Raw genomic sequence first — 16,683 nt, 5'->3', positions numbered from 1 at the left:
GTAAAGTCACTAGCATCAAAACAAAGAGACAGAAAGCTCAAGTCACAGAGCTGGGGCTAGGAAGCTGGGTGACAGATGCAAGGAGACACCCAAAGGGCAGTGTAAATTACATACACATGGGGAGCAGCACTGGGACTAAATGTCTCAGATCTTGTTCATAGTACAGTTAAGAAGGTAAATAAGGAGCCATTTGGCAACTGAGAATTTTTTTTAAAGGCTCTGTTGAAATGCAAACTCGAGGCTGGGGAAATAGTTCTGTGGGTAAGAACACTTCCACACAAGCTAGTAATTTCTTAAAAGGGAAAATATCTTAGGTGTTTAAAAAAAGAAACATTGTTTCATGTAGTCTCACATAGGAGAGATGTGTTCATGTTTTCATATAGAGTTAAGAAGTCAGCATATTTTAATGTAGTTGGCAGTTGACCCCTCTTTTATCATTTTATGGTACCTTTATTTTTCAGGTGGCCTATCTTATCCAACAAAATGTTATTCCACCTTTTTGCAATTTGCTGACTGTAAAGGATGCACAAGTTGTGCAGGTAGTACTCGATGGACTAAGTAATATATTAAAAATGGCTGAAGATCAAGCAGAAACCATAGCCAATCTCATAGAAGAATGTGGTGGTAAGTTTAATGAGTGTTACACCTTTTCATGTTCTTTTTGTAACTACTTTATTTTCTGACTAATATAGCATTTTTGTACTTTTATGTCTTAGATAATCAAATAAAGCATACTAGATTCTGTGTGTACAGTCCTGTTTAGCCTTCTGTATATTCTTAACTGCATTGTTGCCATATAATAAAAGCACCATGCTAAAGTAGTAGGAAGACAGTGGTAAACAAAACAGCCCCTCAAGGCATGTAGTTTAGACTTAAAGAGAATATGAACTGATTTAATGTGCTAATTACCCTAATAGAAATGTACAGCAAAATGGGATACCTAATCCATCCTGGAAGAAGCAGGAAGTGACACCTGAGCTGGATTGTGAGAGATGAATAAGGATTAATAAAGTAAAAAGGGATGAAAGGTGTTCCAGGCAGAGATAACAACATGAGCAAAGTCTGAGGTGAGAATTAGCATTCAGCAAATTATAAATAATTCAGTATTGCTGAATCACAGAATATGGGATGGCAACTGCCTTGAATTGAAGCTTGAAAAATCAGCCAGTGATGAGGCGTTGGGAAATCAAGAGCATTATTGAACAGCACATACTTTATTTATTCTATAGGACAATAGTTACTAAATCTGGCTTTGGTCCAGAGCCACCTAGAATGTGAACAACACAATACTTTTTTAACTCTTAAAGTTAACATCTAGGCCAAAAACGTGCATCAGTTGTGGATGTGGAACAAAATGCAAATGTGCACCTGAGTAAGCCTATAATCAATGTCTGACTGAGGTTGGAACATGAATGAAAGAGTAAGAGAACCTATAAAAACAAGTGAAAAGCCTAGGTCTGGAAAACTGTTGCAGTAAGAAATAGATGTTAGGACACTGGCATACTGCTCTGTAAGCACTGGAGAATGCTTATTAATTTATGTTTGAAGCCCCAGTTTGTCTCTCCCCACCCCTGAAAAAGATGAAGAGTTGAAACCGATTAATGCACTAAAAATATTAAGATTACTAGCATGACAGATAGAACAAAAATGGCATGATAACCATCAAGGTAGAAAGAGGACATGGGGATAGGTTGGAAACTAATTAGTAAGAACAAATTGATACAGTTATTTTATATATTAAAATAGAAACAGTTTTGAGCATTACTTGCTTCACTAGTGGTAAGGAGTCTGTTGTATAAATTTTTTTGGTTCTGCCGTAAAGAGTGACAGGCCGTTGGTACACTTTATCTAAGTGGGTGTCTGACCCATGGGGCCTTTGGAGACGAGACAGGAAGAGCAGTTAGCAGAGTGCACAGTGACAGGCTGTGACGGTGCAGACAGCAGGAAAACGGTGGGCTGCCAGAAATGCTTATACACGGGCTTTGAGATTAGATTGAGAGAAAGGGAAGCTAGCTTTTGTTGATTTTTGAGGAAAAAAAAATTGCAGATGAAAAGTTTAAATGAGGAAGGCAAGAAATTACTGGTCAGACAGTTGGTAACTAAGCTTTTTAATAAAAGAAACACCAAAATAAAGTGAGTAGTGACAAGCTCCCAAGATAACTTCCTGTATCCAAAGAATAAACAGAGGAAGAAAACTTCCTGAGGAAAAGTAACTTCATTTCAGTAGTCTTTAGATGATCACTCTGTAAAGCACATTAGTGAGGGTAGTGCGAATGTGCTTCTTAATGCACTGCCCATGACTTGATAGACATCCTGAGGTTCAGTTCAGTCCCCCTGAAATACTGTGGTTGGCTTGATTGTTTTCAGTGAGCATCACAGAATCATTGTATTATTGCTGGTATCTTCAGTTTCTTTTTCACAGATACGAAAAGGCTGGACAGATGCTAGTAAGAATATGTGCTCATCAATTTTTAATTATCAAAAGTAATTTTACACTTTTTGTGAACATGGGTCTGTAATTTACCTAATAGATGTCACATTGGCACGTTTACATGCCACTGCTCAGATTGTCAGTCTCTTTAAGGTAAATGTCCTGTGTCTATGTACATGAAATCTCAGTTTAAGACTCATCAGTGGAGTAGACCCCTCAACACTGTAACCCAGAACTGTACAGAACAAAGATTGCATTGCGTGTCTCAGGGACATTGTAGCATCTGCAGCACATTACTTCCCATTGTTCACGTCATAAAATTTCTTGCAGGACTGGAGAAAATTGAACAACTTCAGAATCATGAAAATGAGGACATCTACAAATTGGCCTATGAGATCATTGACCAGTTCTTCTCTTCAGACGATGTACTTAATATCTTAATATTTTTCTTAGTTTTGTATGCTAAGCAAATCTATATGAAAAATTATAGTAAACTAGGATGTATACATAAGATTGTTTTGCAATAGAATTTTAATAGGTATGTGACAAGATTACTGTATTTGAAAACAGATTTTAGTATTTTTAAATCCTGTTAGGACATTAGCTCAAGAACAAAATGATATGGATTTTTGTTGCAGTGGATAAGCTGATTTCTTTCCAGTTCTTATGCTTTTAAATTGGTAATAACATGTCTATAAATAAAACAGGAAATAGTGATATCAAGCATAATGGCACTCAGCCATAATCCCACCGCTGCAGAGCTGATGCAGAAGAAAGACTAGGAAGTGAATTGAAGGCTGTTCTTGGCTGTGTATTGATTTCAAGGCCAGCCTGGACTATATGAGAGTCTATCTCAAAAAAGAAATCAAAAGACAAGCAAACAAAACCAGTAGTACTAGTATAACCTACAAAAAGTTCTTAATCCATGTTCAAATATAATTTTATTGGTGGTTAAAAGTAAATAAAATGAAGCAACAAGATGAGCAGAGTAAATCATGAAAATGAAAAGTACTATATGATATGCTGTGGAGTGTTACAAAGTTACATTTATTCATAGTGCCAGCAAGTTAAAGTTGTAAGTAAAGGTTGTTTATTTGATTGGATTTTGTTCGAAAATGTTTTGTTGTATATGCCTGGCTGTCCTTTGATCTTTGAGCAGTCTGTTTACCTAGCCTTCCAAGTGCTCATTCTGGGTGTAAGGTACATACCATTACACCCTATGTGAATTGTATGTCCAACTTATACAAGTTTCAGTGCTGGATAAATGGATGTGGGGGAGGATGTTAAGAGGCCTGAGTCCTCTTCCAGAGAATCTCAGTTCAATTCCCAGATCCCACTTAGTGGCTCACAACCATCCGTATAGCTCTAATCACAAGGAATCCAAGGCTGCCTCCTTACCTTCATGAGTACCAGCTACCCCTGTGGTTCACAGACATACATGCAGACAAAATGCCCATGTACATGACAGAAATTTTTAAGAAGAACTCTAGTTTCATAACACATTTCCACATTACTAAAGTGTACAGTATCAGAAAAAGAAATTCATAGGCCTTTAGAAATGCCCTCACTAGGACTAACAAAGGGGCTCATAGGGGTAAAGACTGACAATCTGAATTCAGTACCCAGAACTATCTTATGTGATGGAAGGAGAGCACCCCACCTCTCCCAAGTTGTCCGCTGACCTCCACATGTGTACCATGTGTGGCATGTGCCCCTACACGATAGATGGATGCTGCTCTTGTGGTGGGCCCGTTGGTTTCTAAAACCCACATGATAAATCTAAACATAGCAAAAGAAATGTCCACACTAAATCTTATTTACATACGCGGTTAATACGTCATAAATAAGATCCAGACAAAGCATCTTCTTAATCATGTCTCCCTTTCTTTGTTTTGTTTTTCAAGACTGGGTGTCTTTGTGTAACAGCTCTTGCTGTCCTGGAGCTTATGCTTGTAGACCAGGCTGGCCTCAAATACAGAGATCCACTTGCCTCTGCCTTCCAGTTGCTGGGCTTAGATGCATGTGCCGCCACCACCCAAGTATTCAGTTTGGAAGTCCTAAATTGGAGTTCAGAATAGCGAAGTTACACAATTCTAAAAGTATAAATATAGAACATTTACTTATATAATACCTGTTTGTTCGTTTGAAGATTTGGGTTGTGCTTTTTAAGACAGGCTTTTTTTATTTTATATATATGTGTGGCACTGAATGACCTAAGAACTCAGCAGAAAGTGAATAGTCCACTTTCCCTTCCCAAGTGCCAATGTCCATGCATGTGCCACCATGCCTCCCAAGTATAAGACAGTATACTTTTTTTATGCTTTCCTAAATATCAGAGGAATTACAATGAGTACCAATATTTACCCTCCATTTAGAATCTGGGACCGTTTCCAATTTTCTGTTTCAATAAGGTTTCCATCATGTATGTTCTTGTTTCTTCATATCCCTAAGGAAAGGAGTTTACAGGGTGTGTCAGCTTTCTAAGGATAGTAGTACACTCTTGGCAGACAGTCATCACTTAGATGTGGTCTATCTTTTTAGAGGGTAGTGGAAGTATTACTATGATTCAGGTTTTTTTATACTTTAAAGCTAATCATCCTGTTGTTTTTCCTCTTTTCCTTCAGATTGATGAAGATCCTAGCCTTGTTCCAGAGTCAGTTCAAGGCGGAACATTTGGTTTCAATTCATCTACCAATGTACCAACAGAGGGGTTCCAGTTTTAGAGAGATGTTGTGGAAGTTAGGTACAATGCAGCACCGAGAAATATATATATATACACACATATATATAAAAAGGTTTGATCCATCAAGCTTGGCTCATGGGATCTGCTGCTGCATTAAATCGGGAGAGAAAATGTGAAGATTTCATTTGGAATCACAGAAATGCCCAAATGAGGTCAAGGTGGCGAGTGGGTGCGAGTGAGAATGAGTGGCAGTGTACGGAAAACTTGACACGAGTGCTTATTGAGGTTGAGAGTGAAGGGCTGCAGGTCACAGGCCCTCGGTGCCTGAGACGGAGCATTGACTTACTCTGATGCCATCATCATCCAGCCTTGTAAGCATAAAAGCGATGCCCATATAAGTCAAGGAACTTGAGCCCAGGCCTCGCTGTGAAGCAGTGTGTGAATGGACAGTGTTGAATGAATGTCTGGCTCCGTGGTTGAGAGTCAGGTTCATCTTTCAATCTAGGGCTCTTCACGCATGAAGCAGACTCCTAGTCCTGGAGTGACTGTGGCGAGAGTATGGTTGTGGTGCTGTGTGTGGACGCATGCAAGCTTGATTTGCCTTCAGGGGGCTGATAGCAAACCTAGTAGATCATCAAAGTGAGATCACAAGTGTTAATGTACACTGGACATGAAAACAAAGACCGGTTTAGCAGCAGACATTGGTTTACTCTGCAGCCTGTGTTTTCTATTCTCCCTCTACCCTATCCCCCACCCACCCCTTTTTTATTTAGTTTTTATTTACTTTACCTAGTATGGCTTTTTTTAGTTGCTTCTCAAGTCAGAAAACTTCAGGAAGGTTTCCCTGTGCATTTGCACCAGATGAGTGTTTGATGCTATGAAAAGCTTTCCATATCATCAAAACTAATTTGTGTAGATTTTTGCATGAAAAAAAATCATAAATTTCCCTCACAATAGACTGTGTTGCAGTACACAAGTTGCCATAATAGTATAAAATGTGCTTTAAAAGCCATTCTTTTCATTTTCAGAGATAACATAAAGATCTTTGCATGAGGTAAATCTACAGCATAGTTCATTTTTAGATTTTGTTGAGTCCTGTAAAGAAGAAAAGTTTCAGTTGTGATAGAATACCGTGCTGTGTTTAAATGTTGACTTGTTTTCAAACTTTGTTTTCTATGAAAATGATATGGAAACTTCTAAAATGGAATTTGGTGCATATGTACTGCTGAATAAAGACCGATGGAGAGGTTTGAGTAGATGTACAAATCAAGTAATGGCTTGAACCCTTTAACAATATTGCCTAATCTGTTTAATTGTTTTAGAATCTTTTTATCTTAGATGTAGGCAGCCATGAACAATCTATTTTGAGCCACTTTAGGGAGAAAAACTTTGTATTTTTAAAACTTGCATAAAAATTATGCAAGTGGTTTTTATAAATTGGAATACTACCTCAGTTTTGAGGTCATGCACACTAAATTAAATATGTCATAAATTAATTTGTACAAAAAGAACTCTTTATAAGGTGGCTCATTGTAGGAAATCCTGTGCCTTCCCCTTTGAGCACAAGTGTTGCATGAACAACAGTTTGCTATAAGAAACATACCAGGTTAGCCACCATTAGCATCTATATCTACTTTGTGTTTAAAAATCAACTGGTAATTCTGAAACACTGTAGAACGGATAAAAATTATTTTGTGATCATAACTCTTTGTTGAACTAGAGTATTTTTGCAGCATTCCTTGTCATCCAAAACATGGTTAAACTTTAGAAGCAGCAGAAAACTAGCTTGTAAAATTTATTCAAGTAGAGTACAGGCTAGGCTGTCTTGGGGAAATAAACATTAAAACTTAAAGCAATGTTTTACATGGGGCGTGTGTGTGGTGTGTGGATTTCTTTTTCTATTTAATGTTTTTAAGAGTATACCTCATTGGCTCCTATTAGCTTCTTGTCTGTCTTAAGCCTCTTTCCTAGAACCAACGGAACACATGTCATAAGCTCTGTAATTTCATTCTGGGCATATTAGTATTTCAGTTCACAGAACGTGTTTAGTTGACACCATCTACAACTGCAGTGTCTCCCTGTTGACACTAACCAAGGCTTTGAGCTTCCTTCACTTTCTCAAGTCAAGAAGACTAAGAGACAGCTTGAGTTAAATTTTAAATATTAACAAAGCTATCATGTGACTGCAAATGATAGAATGCATACAAGGCCTTTTTTTAGTAAACAGTAATCAATGTGCTTGTAATAGGCAAATTATATAGAATAGTTAACCTATATATAAAAATCCTGGCAGGTAGCTGAGCATGTAATTCTAGTTCTCGGTAAACTGAGGCAAGTTCAAATCTTGCCTAGACATAAGACCTCGCTTCAGAAATTAATGTGTAAGTTCAATAGTCCTGTCTCTTAAGGACTACCTGAAGGTCTAAATATTTGTCTGATTATGGTCTAACTATGATCTTTGTAGGACATTGATTTTTTTTTTCTAGAATTCCAAGGTGTGCTTTTGTATATCTGAAATTTGTCCCACATAAACAACTTTTTAAAGATTCTCCTGTGATCTGGGAAATTGACTTATTATATCTGATAAGGAGGAAATAGAGTAGTGAGTCTAATAAGTAAAATGTTCTTATTTTCATGATCTTAAACTGCCATCTTTTATACCAAGCCTCTCTACTAGAATACGAGAATATTATGTTAAGAAGTACGACCAGTATATGCTTATTTCATGGTTTTGAAAGGCATCAGTAGTTGTGTAGAGTGGTGAACTTGGTATTTTCCATATTGCACTAGGCCAAACCTGTAGCATTTCTGTAATTGAAGCTGTGTACACACCATTAAGATACACTACGAGAGTTTAGTTAGGGTTCCCTTGACTGCACTTCATAGGGTTGAAGGTACTTCTTTTTTTTTTTTTTTTTTTTTTTTTTTTTTTTTTTTTTTTTCTTAGATCTGAAAAGACAGGGTTTGTTGTATTATCAGTACAACTTATGGAGCACTTCAGTTCTTTGTTTCACATTTAACAGAGGTTAGGAAAGAACAAAGGTTTTTTGTTTTAAGATTCTAACTAATTACCTCAAGCTTGTTGCCCTAGAACCTGACATGTTTGTTGGACAGTTTCAGTGGATCAGAAATCTAGTTAAAGTTTGGTTAGATCCTCTACTCAGGGCCTTACAAGTCTGAATTTTATCTGAAGTGAGGGCTCTTGCTCTGTGCATCCATGTGACACAATCCATTTCCTTGTAGCAATAGAGCTCCTGGCTGTTTGCTTCTTTAAGACTACCAGAAGACTCTCTGATCTCAGGGGAAGCCTGTGCCCTCTTTTGAAGGGCTGGCTTGGTAAGGTCAGGTCCCTCATCCCCCAGGGTAATTTCTCTTTTGATTAAACCCCAAACCTTCATTACACTTGCAAAATTCTGTCACATTTGATGCATCCTGCCCTCGAGCATAAAGGTATTGTGCAAGGTTTGTATACCAGGTCATGCTGGGTACTGTTGTACAGTCTACATATTATTAAACCACAACGTATCACATCACAACTGGAACAATTTAAAAGTGAGGAACTCCCCCTCCGCCCCCCGCACAGTACAAGTTAAATTTTTTGATATGATTACCTGTGAGAACTCATCAAAAATTCTAGTTCACCTTACCTCCAAAGTCTATATACATGCAATTTCCATGTAGAAATGCCTTGGAATTTCTAGGAGTTCCTAAATTACACAATGGAGTAATTTATTCTAATCCTCTTAAAGAGTTATGAAAAGACAATTTGTCCAAAGTCACATATTGTTAAAGACCAGGTTATGGCCTAGGTTTTTACTTCTACTGTTAGGCAGTATTTTGAGTTACTATTTAAGTTTGTAAACCAATGCAAAATAAACAGTCAAACCTTTTTCTTGTTTAAAATTTATTTTTAAATTATTGCCAGTTATGTAGAGGTCTAGATACTTTAGTGTCCTTACATCTTTTTTATGTGGTTACTTATTGGCAAGATTTATTATATATCACCCAGTAATTTAATATAAAGAAATCCAGATGACTTCAATATTATCCAGATACTTTACTAGCAACTCTGTGCTAAAAATTTAGCCTTCAAATGCTTTAATTGTAAACTTGTTAAATAAATACATTATTAGAACCTGTTCTTTTTAAGGCTGGGGATACAGTTCAGTTGTATGACACTTGTCTAGCATGTGAGAAGCCTAGCACTGCAGATGTGTGTATGTGAGCGGCTATATGAATAGTCGTGTGTGGTTTACTTAGAATACATAGATAAATGTTGCTGCATAGGTGTTCAAATTAAAATCATAGTGCACATTAATGGCTGTAGTACAACCTTTCTTAAATGTTTGTGCTCACTATGTTCCTGAGACAGACCTCTGTCTCCTTTCTCTGCTCACGTCATCTTCATGCCACTGCAGATTCCTGTGTAGTGCACACTAATTCTTAATGAGGAGTGCTGTAAAGCCTAGCACTGTGATCAGCTCAGAAGTGCTTGTCTAGTAGACTTGTTTTACTCTTAAATAATCCATTAGTCAACTATGAGAAAAATAGAATGAACATGCTCTCCTCTCGGAAACTTAACCCAGCCGTTCTATTAACTTGAATAGCCCTAAAAATAGCAGGCCCTTTAAATAATAGGTTTGCTCTGGATGTCTGTGTCAAGCTGGATTCCCCCCCCCCCCCCGACATTAATTTAATAGCTTCTGCTTTGTGAGACCAGTTAAGTATACAGGAAAGTGTCTCCTGCCAGGGCCACAGCAGTCCCTTATGGTTCCTGATCCTGCCCTGTTTCTTGCTTTTTCTCCGCAAATTTCATCTTTTCTGTGTCTCAAAGTTATATTGCCTTCTCCAGCTTAGTATTTCCAAACTATTGGTTATAGTTGTAATCTTTGTAAAGATATTTAGGACCTCATAAGATGGCTCACAGTGTAAAGGTTTGACACCAAGCCTGATGTGAGTTGGATCCCTGGAACCCACATGTTAGAAGGAGAGAACTGACTCTTGAAAGTTGACCTCTGACCCCCACGAGTGTAACTATCCCTTACCCACACACATGACACACTAAAGAAATATTAAGGAATGACCTTTTCTATTTGTATTTTTCTGTAACTCTTAAAGCTTGTATCCTTTTTTTTTTTTTTTTTTTTTTTTTTTTTTTTTTCTAACTGTATTTGACTTCTGCTCTGGATAGCTCTTTTGGACTGGTTTTGACTTTCTCTTAATAATACAATACCCCATGCATGGTAAATTTTTAAAAGGTTTGCATTAGGTCCAGGGTCAGGGGCTGCATCTAGTGATGGCTGTCCTCTGGTGATATGGCAAGAGGTGGAGCGTGTGTGTGTTTGCTGTTCTTTCACCTGATGTCTTATCCCATAAACCTTGCACCGTGGGGGCTCTAATGGTCAGGGAGCTCTAATGGCCTTCTCTAACCTTATTATGTTCCAAATGCTCCACCTGTAAATACTATTGATTAAGTTGTCGCCCTTAATACCTCAAAATGGGTAAAGGCTTGGGAGACATACAAAACACAGCAGTAGCAAATGAACTCTGATTATAGTTGTTAATTTTTAATAATCTACATGTTTTTATGGTAAATTCAGTCTGTGGTTATTTGTCTTCCAGATATTCCGCTCACTGTGCCTCTTCATTCCTCTAAACCCTTCCCCATTAGTATACGCCTGCCTTTTTACTGTGTGTGTGTGTGTGTGTGTGTGTGTGTGTGTGTGTGTGTGTGTGCTGAACATGCTAAACACCGCTGAGCTACATCCCCAGCCTGCCTTTTTATTGTTTAAGCTATGGTAATACTAACTTTCCAACTTAACTAAAAAGTGTCTTTTCCAAAGAAATGTGGAAACTTTCCATAGTTTAACTTATAACCAATGGGATGGTCTAGATAACCTCTCCTACAGTATTAAGGGATTTTTCTCTGTTCAACTCTGCATGAAAACACAGCTATCGGGTATTCTGGATAGCTTCTACCTCTAGCCATTTCCCCTTTGATTTGCCAATGTGCTGCCTTTTTGAACAGGCGAAGTCTTCAGCAAATCTCATACCTCCCAGTATTGCAGGTGTAACCCCTGCAGTCTACCACATCTGTATTTTCATGGCTGGCCTACTGCTTTTTAACACAATGGCGCCTCTGGCCATCCTAAACAGTTAACTTGAGGCGTTATATATGTGATGGAACTAGTACAGAAAAACCTTGATTCTTCTTTGAACGAATGGAGGATTGCCATCTAAATAGCTCTGTCCTGGTCCGAATCCACTGTGGTTGGAGGTGCTAAGAATACTGCAAGCTTTGTCTTATCACCATCCCTGTAGTCCTTGTGACCCCCGGGAGCAGGGAGTAAGAGAGAACTTATTTGTATCCTGGTTTTTCTTAATTCCACTCTTTTAAAGCCTGTGGCCTTCAGGAAGTCAGGAATATAGCTAAGGCTATCTCCCATCCTTGCCATTCCCATTAACTCTCATTTTGCAATATGTGTTTATGTTGATGGTGACTTTTCAGTCTGTAGTGTCTGTTCACTCATTGCTTTCACACCTGCGTTTCTTGTCTTTCTCCTGCTAGATTGTAAGCTCCTTAAGGGCAAGGTCAGCATATCAGTAAAGCTATGTAAACATGAACGTGCCCGAATTCTGTGGGCACTCAATAAAAGTGTGTGATAATGATGCAACTTCTCACATGACTACCTAAAAGTCTTTTCAGCTTGAGTTTTTAAAATTTCCCACACTACTTCAAATCTAGGGACTTCTGTAGGAAGGAGAGAAACATCACTCCTTCATAGAAGAAAGCTTGTTCCTTTTCTCCATGTCCAATCTGGATGTCTGGCACCCACAGTATATGGAAATGGGTTATTGTGTGTTTTACAAATACCAGTTTCTATGCTATGAAGCAGAACCTTGTGTCTTGTAAGATTAATGGCGTAGCTCCTTTGAAGTGTTGTTTATTGAAATTTTCCATTGTAATAGATTTTGCACAAATCATAAAGGTGAGTGATGATGTACTGTGAAATTGATTGACAGTGCTGGTTGACTGCATCACCACATAATTACAAGCTTGCCTGGACAGCAGTGACCCTGACTTCCGCCTCTGTAGCCACTTGGATTAGATACACTACCACTTTGTGGGTTCGTTTGTTTGCTTGCTTGCTTTTTAAAGACGAGGTCTTGTTTATGATTCAGAATGGTCTCAAATGTAAAATCTTCTCACCTCCCAAGTACTAGGATTACAGGTGTGCTCTGTCACACCCAACCTCTATCCTACACTTCTTGTACAAGATTTTTCTAGAAGCTCTCATGTTCAAGCACAGGTTTTAGAAGAAGAAAAGCATATTGTACATCAGTGATTAGAACATTGCTTAATATGCACAAGATTCCCACAAATAAGAAGTCTTAAGAATTTGTTTTCTCTTTTTTGTATGTGCACCTTTAGTCCAACAGATTAAATCCAAATAGAGGAAGACAGGTCTCTGATTTCAAGGCCAGTATGGTCTATCTGCCAAGTTTCTAAACTGTAAGAGCTACAAAATGAGATCCTGTCTGAAGGTGATGGTGAGGAGGTGGAGTCTATATTGCCGATAATAGCAAGGACCGTGTAGCCAATTGCCAGGGGCATAAGACATTCTTTAACTGGGGGTGGTCTGATTTGCCTCTTTAGGGGTACAAAGCAAACCTGGGGCCTTCCACCTTTGAACACGTGCTCTAATACCTAACCACACCCTCAGCCCTACACACACACTTTTTTGATTTAAAATTTTTATGCATTTTAATTCTTTTTACACAACTTTATTTTAAAAAACAAAGATAAATGTACAAATTTTAAGCATTTTTGTATAAAACTATACGAATATATTTTTGTCAGTGCTTGGGGTTTTTTTAAAGGTTTGATAGTGTGCATTAAGATCTTACCAGTTACAATGAGCATAAAGTACATGTAAAACAAGATGTAACCTGGAATTAGTCAAAGTTTTCTTGGTGTGTAAGGATTAAGCATAATGGTTTTTTCTTTTTCTTTTTTTTTTTTTCTTGAACTTCATATAGTCTGTGAGTTGTTTCTGGGGTGTTCAGAGCTTTCTGGGGTTAGTATCCAATTATCAGTGACTGAATATTATGTCTGTTCTTTTGTGAACCTACACACACTCTTAATGAGTGAATATATAAGGAGGAAAGGATGGTCCTTAACCCAGATGTGAAGGAGAGAGTGAGGAAGTCTCCAAGGGAAGTGAGGGCTAAATAGCAAGAATATTGAAGACCCAGGCTGAGCACACATGATATTTTGGAGGTTTGGTTTTTAATATTTTTATAATATTTTTTTATTATGTATAAACACACTGCAGCTGTCTTCCAACACACCAGAAGAGGGCATCAGATCTCATTACAAATGGTCGTGAGCCACCATGTGGTTGCTGGGAATTGAACTCAGCACCTCTGGAAGAACAGCCAATGGCTCTTAACCACTGAGCCACCTCTCCAGCCCGTGGTTTGGAAACCTTAAGGAATATCAATAATTTGGTCCTTTAAGTAAATTTGTCAATTTGGCTGTGAGACAAGAATGAAGACAACACTGGAGAAACTTTTAGAGCAGTTGGTCTTTAAGGGTATGCCTGAGTATAGCATTGTGAAGTTGAAATAATGAAGTGGGGGTGACCTACAACACGGGGGTGGGGGGATCAGCAAGTTTTGTCTCAAAAGCTCCAGAGTGTCATTGTATCAATTTCTTTATAAGCTGGTTCAGTGTTGAGCCTTATTGTAGCTCTGAAGTGACACATCAGAACTGTTTAAATGACACTTGGGAGCCCCAGCTGACCATTTTTATCCCTGCATTCCCCGAGGCCCTTGGGAATCATCTCTTCAGGCCATGCTTCCTTAACTTGAGAGGAGTTCAAAGGAGCCATTTCTGCTGGGTGTCATATAGAAGTGATGAAAATGTTTAGACTTGGTCCAAGAGCTAACTAACTTTATATTCCAAATTAAGGTAGAGAAAACTTTAAATATTTCAGTAGAAAAATCAGTGAAATCTCAGTGTATAAACTCAACTAGGAAATGAGTTTAAAATGATCAACACCTTGCACAATTACATGAGGAAAGGAATAAGAAAATAAAAAGCAAGAAAACATTTCATATTATAGATGTTCAACATCTTTAATCACAAGAAATATGTCCACAAGTGTTTAGGTACTTTCATCAAAGTGGCTTCCTGCTGCTAAGGATGTCTGATGGAGTGCTACATTCAACTTGTTTTGAAGTATTGGAGCTTCATGGGAAGTTACATGTGCAATTTACCTTGCAGCCAAACAATCCCACCTCTACATAGGTGCTCACGAGGAACCACGTAATAAATCTGTACTTGAATACTTGGAACTTGGTTACTCACAGTTAGTCCAAACTGGAATCCATTTATTCAATTGCCATATCATTGTAAGGGACTAGCACTCTCCTGTAAGAAAAAGGGATAGGAGCGAGATATGACATGAGTACATAGCAAGAAAGGTTATGCTGACTGTAGGAAGTCGGGTTCAAAAGCATTACACTATACTGAAAAGCACTGGGCAGAGGTTGCCATGCAGTAGGGAGGTAGGGATGTGATAAGGGTCCCATTGGAACCGTGAGGAAAGTGGATAGATTCTGATTGCTGTTTTCACAACTGTTTCCTTGTTTAAAAAAAAAAAAAAATTAATAGAACTACATCTAAAAAGTGAGGAGCTAATTTTTTTTTTTTTTTTTTTTTTTTTTTTTTGAGCCAAGGCTTCACTCAGTAGCACAAGCTAGCATCACTCTTTTGGCAGTCCAGACCATCATATGCTTCAATTACAACATGACTTAAGCTTCTTTTTTAGAATGCTGCTGTTGGAACTGAAGAGCGTAATGGTAGATCACTTGCCCTAGGCTTGATATTGGACTGGCAAGTGAGGGGAGTGAACAGAAATGGAGTTTACATTAAAAGCTACACAGGTTTTTAAAAGACAGAAAATAAATTAATTTTGCATAAATGTTTAAAAAGAAACGAACATTGTGGTGGACAAGGACACTATATTGTATCTATGATTTTATTTGGTTATGATGGTTTCTTAGACAGGGTTTTTTTTTTTTTTATGTTGGCTTGGAACTCACTGTGTAGCCCAAGTTGGTCTCTGACTTAAAAGCAGTCCTCCTTCCTCTGCCTCCCTACTGCTGGGGTCAGAGGCCTGTGTTACTACACAGCAGAAAGCAGTTTTAAATTTTAGATCTTCCAAGTGTTTTGTGTATTTTTCTTCCACGGTTGCCACCACAAGGTGGCAGTATTGAAGGCTTTCTATAGAAGCACACTTAGTTTTCTGTACTTTCTAAGGGCTCAACTGATGATTGAAAACTTTGAAATATATCTTTATACAATATAGCACTGTGGGGAAGCCACATAAATGTTCTTCTATTTCTTAATTGTATCTCTTTTATCTCTTTTGCTGTTTGATTTCACTAAAGAACTACAGCTCATGGGAGGAATAAGAGACAGTGTGAAAGGCTGTAATGAAATGGCTCAGCTTCCCCTCTCTCCCACTTTCACTATCTGCAAGCCCACTTCCAAAGCTTCAAGTGATTTACCAGCACCATCATACCGATTTCTGGTTGCCAGGGGTTTTTGTTCTTGTTCTTGTTGTTTTGTGTCCCTGGCTAGTCTGAACTCACTGCATAAACAGGCCTCAAACTCAGAGTTCTACATAGCCTCTGCCTCCTGTGCTGAGATTAAAATTATGTGTTACCACACCTTTATCTTTCTATAGGTGTTGTTGTTCTTGGTGGTGGTGATTTGGTTTGTGTTTGTTGTATTTTTTTGAGACAGAATTTCTTTGAGTAGTCCTGACTGTCCTGGAACATAGTCTGTAGACCCAACTGACCTCAAACTCAAGACCCACCTGCCTCTGCCTCCCAAGTGCTAGGATTAAAGGCATGTGCCACCACAGCCAGGTTTCTGGTTTTGTTTTTTCTTTTTTAACCTTTTAAGCTTCTGAGTTTTAACCACCTCAGACATTATGCTTTAACTAACATGAAAGACAAAAGACTTAAAATTTGAGTTCATTAAAGGTATTTTCCAGGCTGGAGAGATGGCTTAGCAATTAAGAGGACTAACTGCTCCTCCAGAGGTCCTGAGTTCAATTTCCATCAACTATATGGTGGTCCACAGTGTCTATAATGGGATCTGATGCCCTCTTCTGGTGTGTCCAAAGACAGTGATAGGGTAATCATATACATAAATCTTACAAAACAAAACAAAAAAACCTTTCTACTCCCTTAGAATGTTTACCAAGGTATTTTAAAGAGTTTTTATTGGCTCCCTTTTTCCTTTTTCTTTGGAGGTGGGGGAGTTCAGGATCAAACCCAGTGTCTTGGACATGCCAGGTCGACACTGAGCCATGAGCTCTATCCCAGTCCTGTACTCTGTATGCTACCTTTTCTGTCTACTGTTTCTGTTTTCTTTCTTATCTCTGGATTCTTGGATGTATATAAACAAATGATATAATTTTCTCCCATATTTCCCTTTTCTATCTCGTCTGAAACATTACAAGAGTCACCTAGTGTGGATTCATCCTATTTG

General features: G+C 38.2%; 1 protein-coding gene across 1 annotated transcript in view; it reads left to right on the top strand.

Moving 5' to 3' along the window:
• Positions 1–5,240, top strand: part of KPNA4 (karyopherin subunit alpha 4) — a 52,327-nt gene extending 47,087 nt beyond the window's left edge. Inside the window, exons 15-17 of the mRNA XM_080916428.1 lie at positions 462–624; positions 2,762–2,856; positions 5,056–5,240. Coding sequence (XP_080772554.1) covers positions 462–624; positions 2,762–2,856; positions 5,056–5,154 — 357 coding nt within the window. The 3' untranslated portion in view covers positions 5,155–5,240. The remainder of the gene's footprint in view (positions 1–461; positions 625–2,761; positions 2,857–5,055) is intronic.
• The last annotated feature ends 11,443 nt before the right edge of the window (positions 5,241–16,683 follow it).

Source organism: Micromys minutus (genome assembly GCF_963924665.1).
Source record: "Micromys minutus genome assembly, chromosome: 4".
NCBI lineage: Eukaryota > Metazoa > Chordata > Mammalia > Rodentia > Muridae > Micromys > Micromys minutus.
This window is presented reverse-complemented; position numbering and strand designations above follow the sequence as displayed.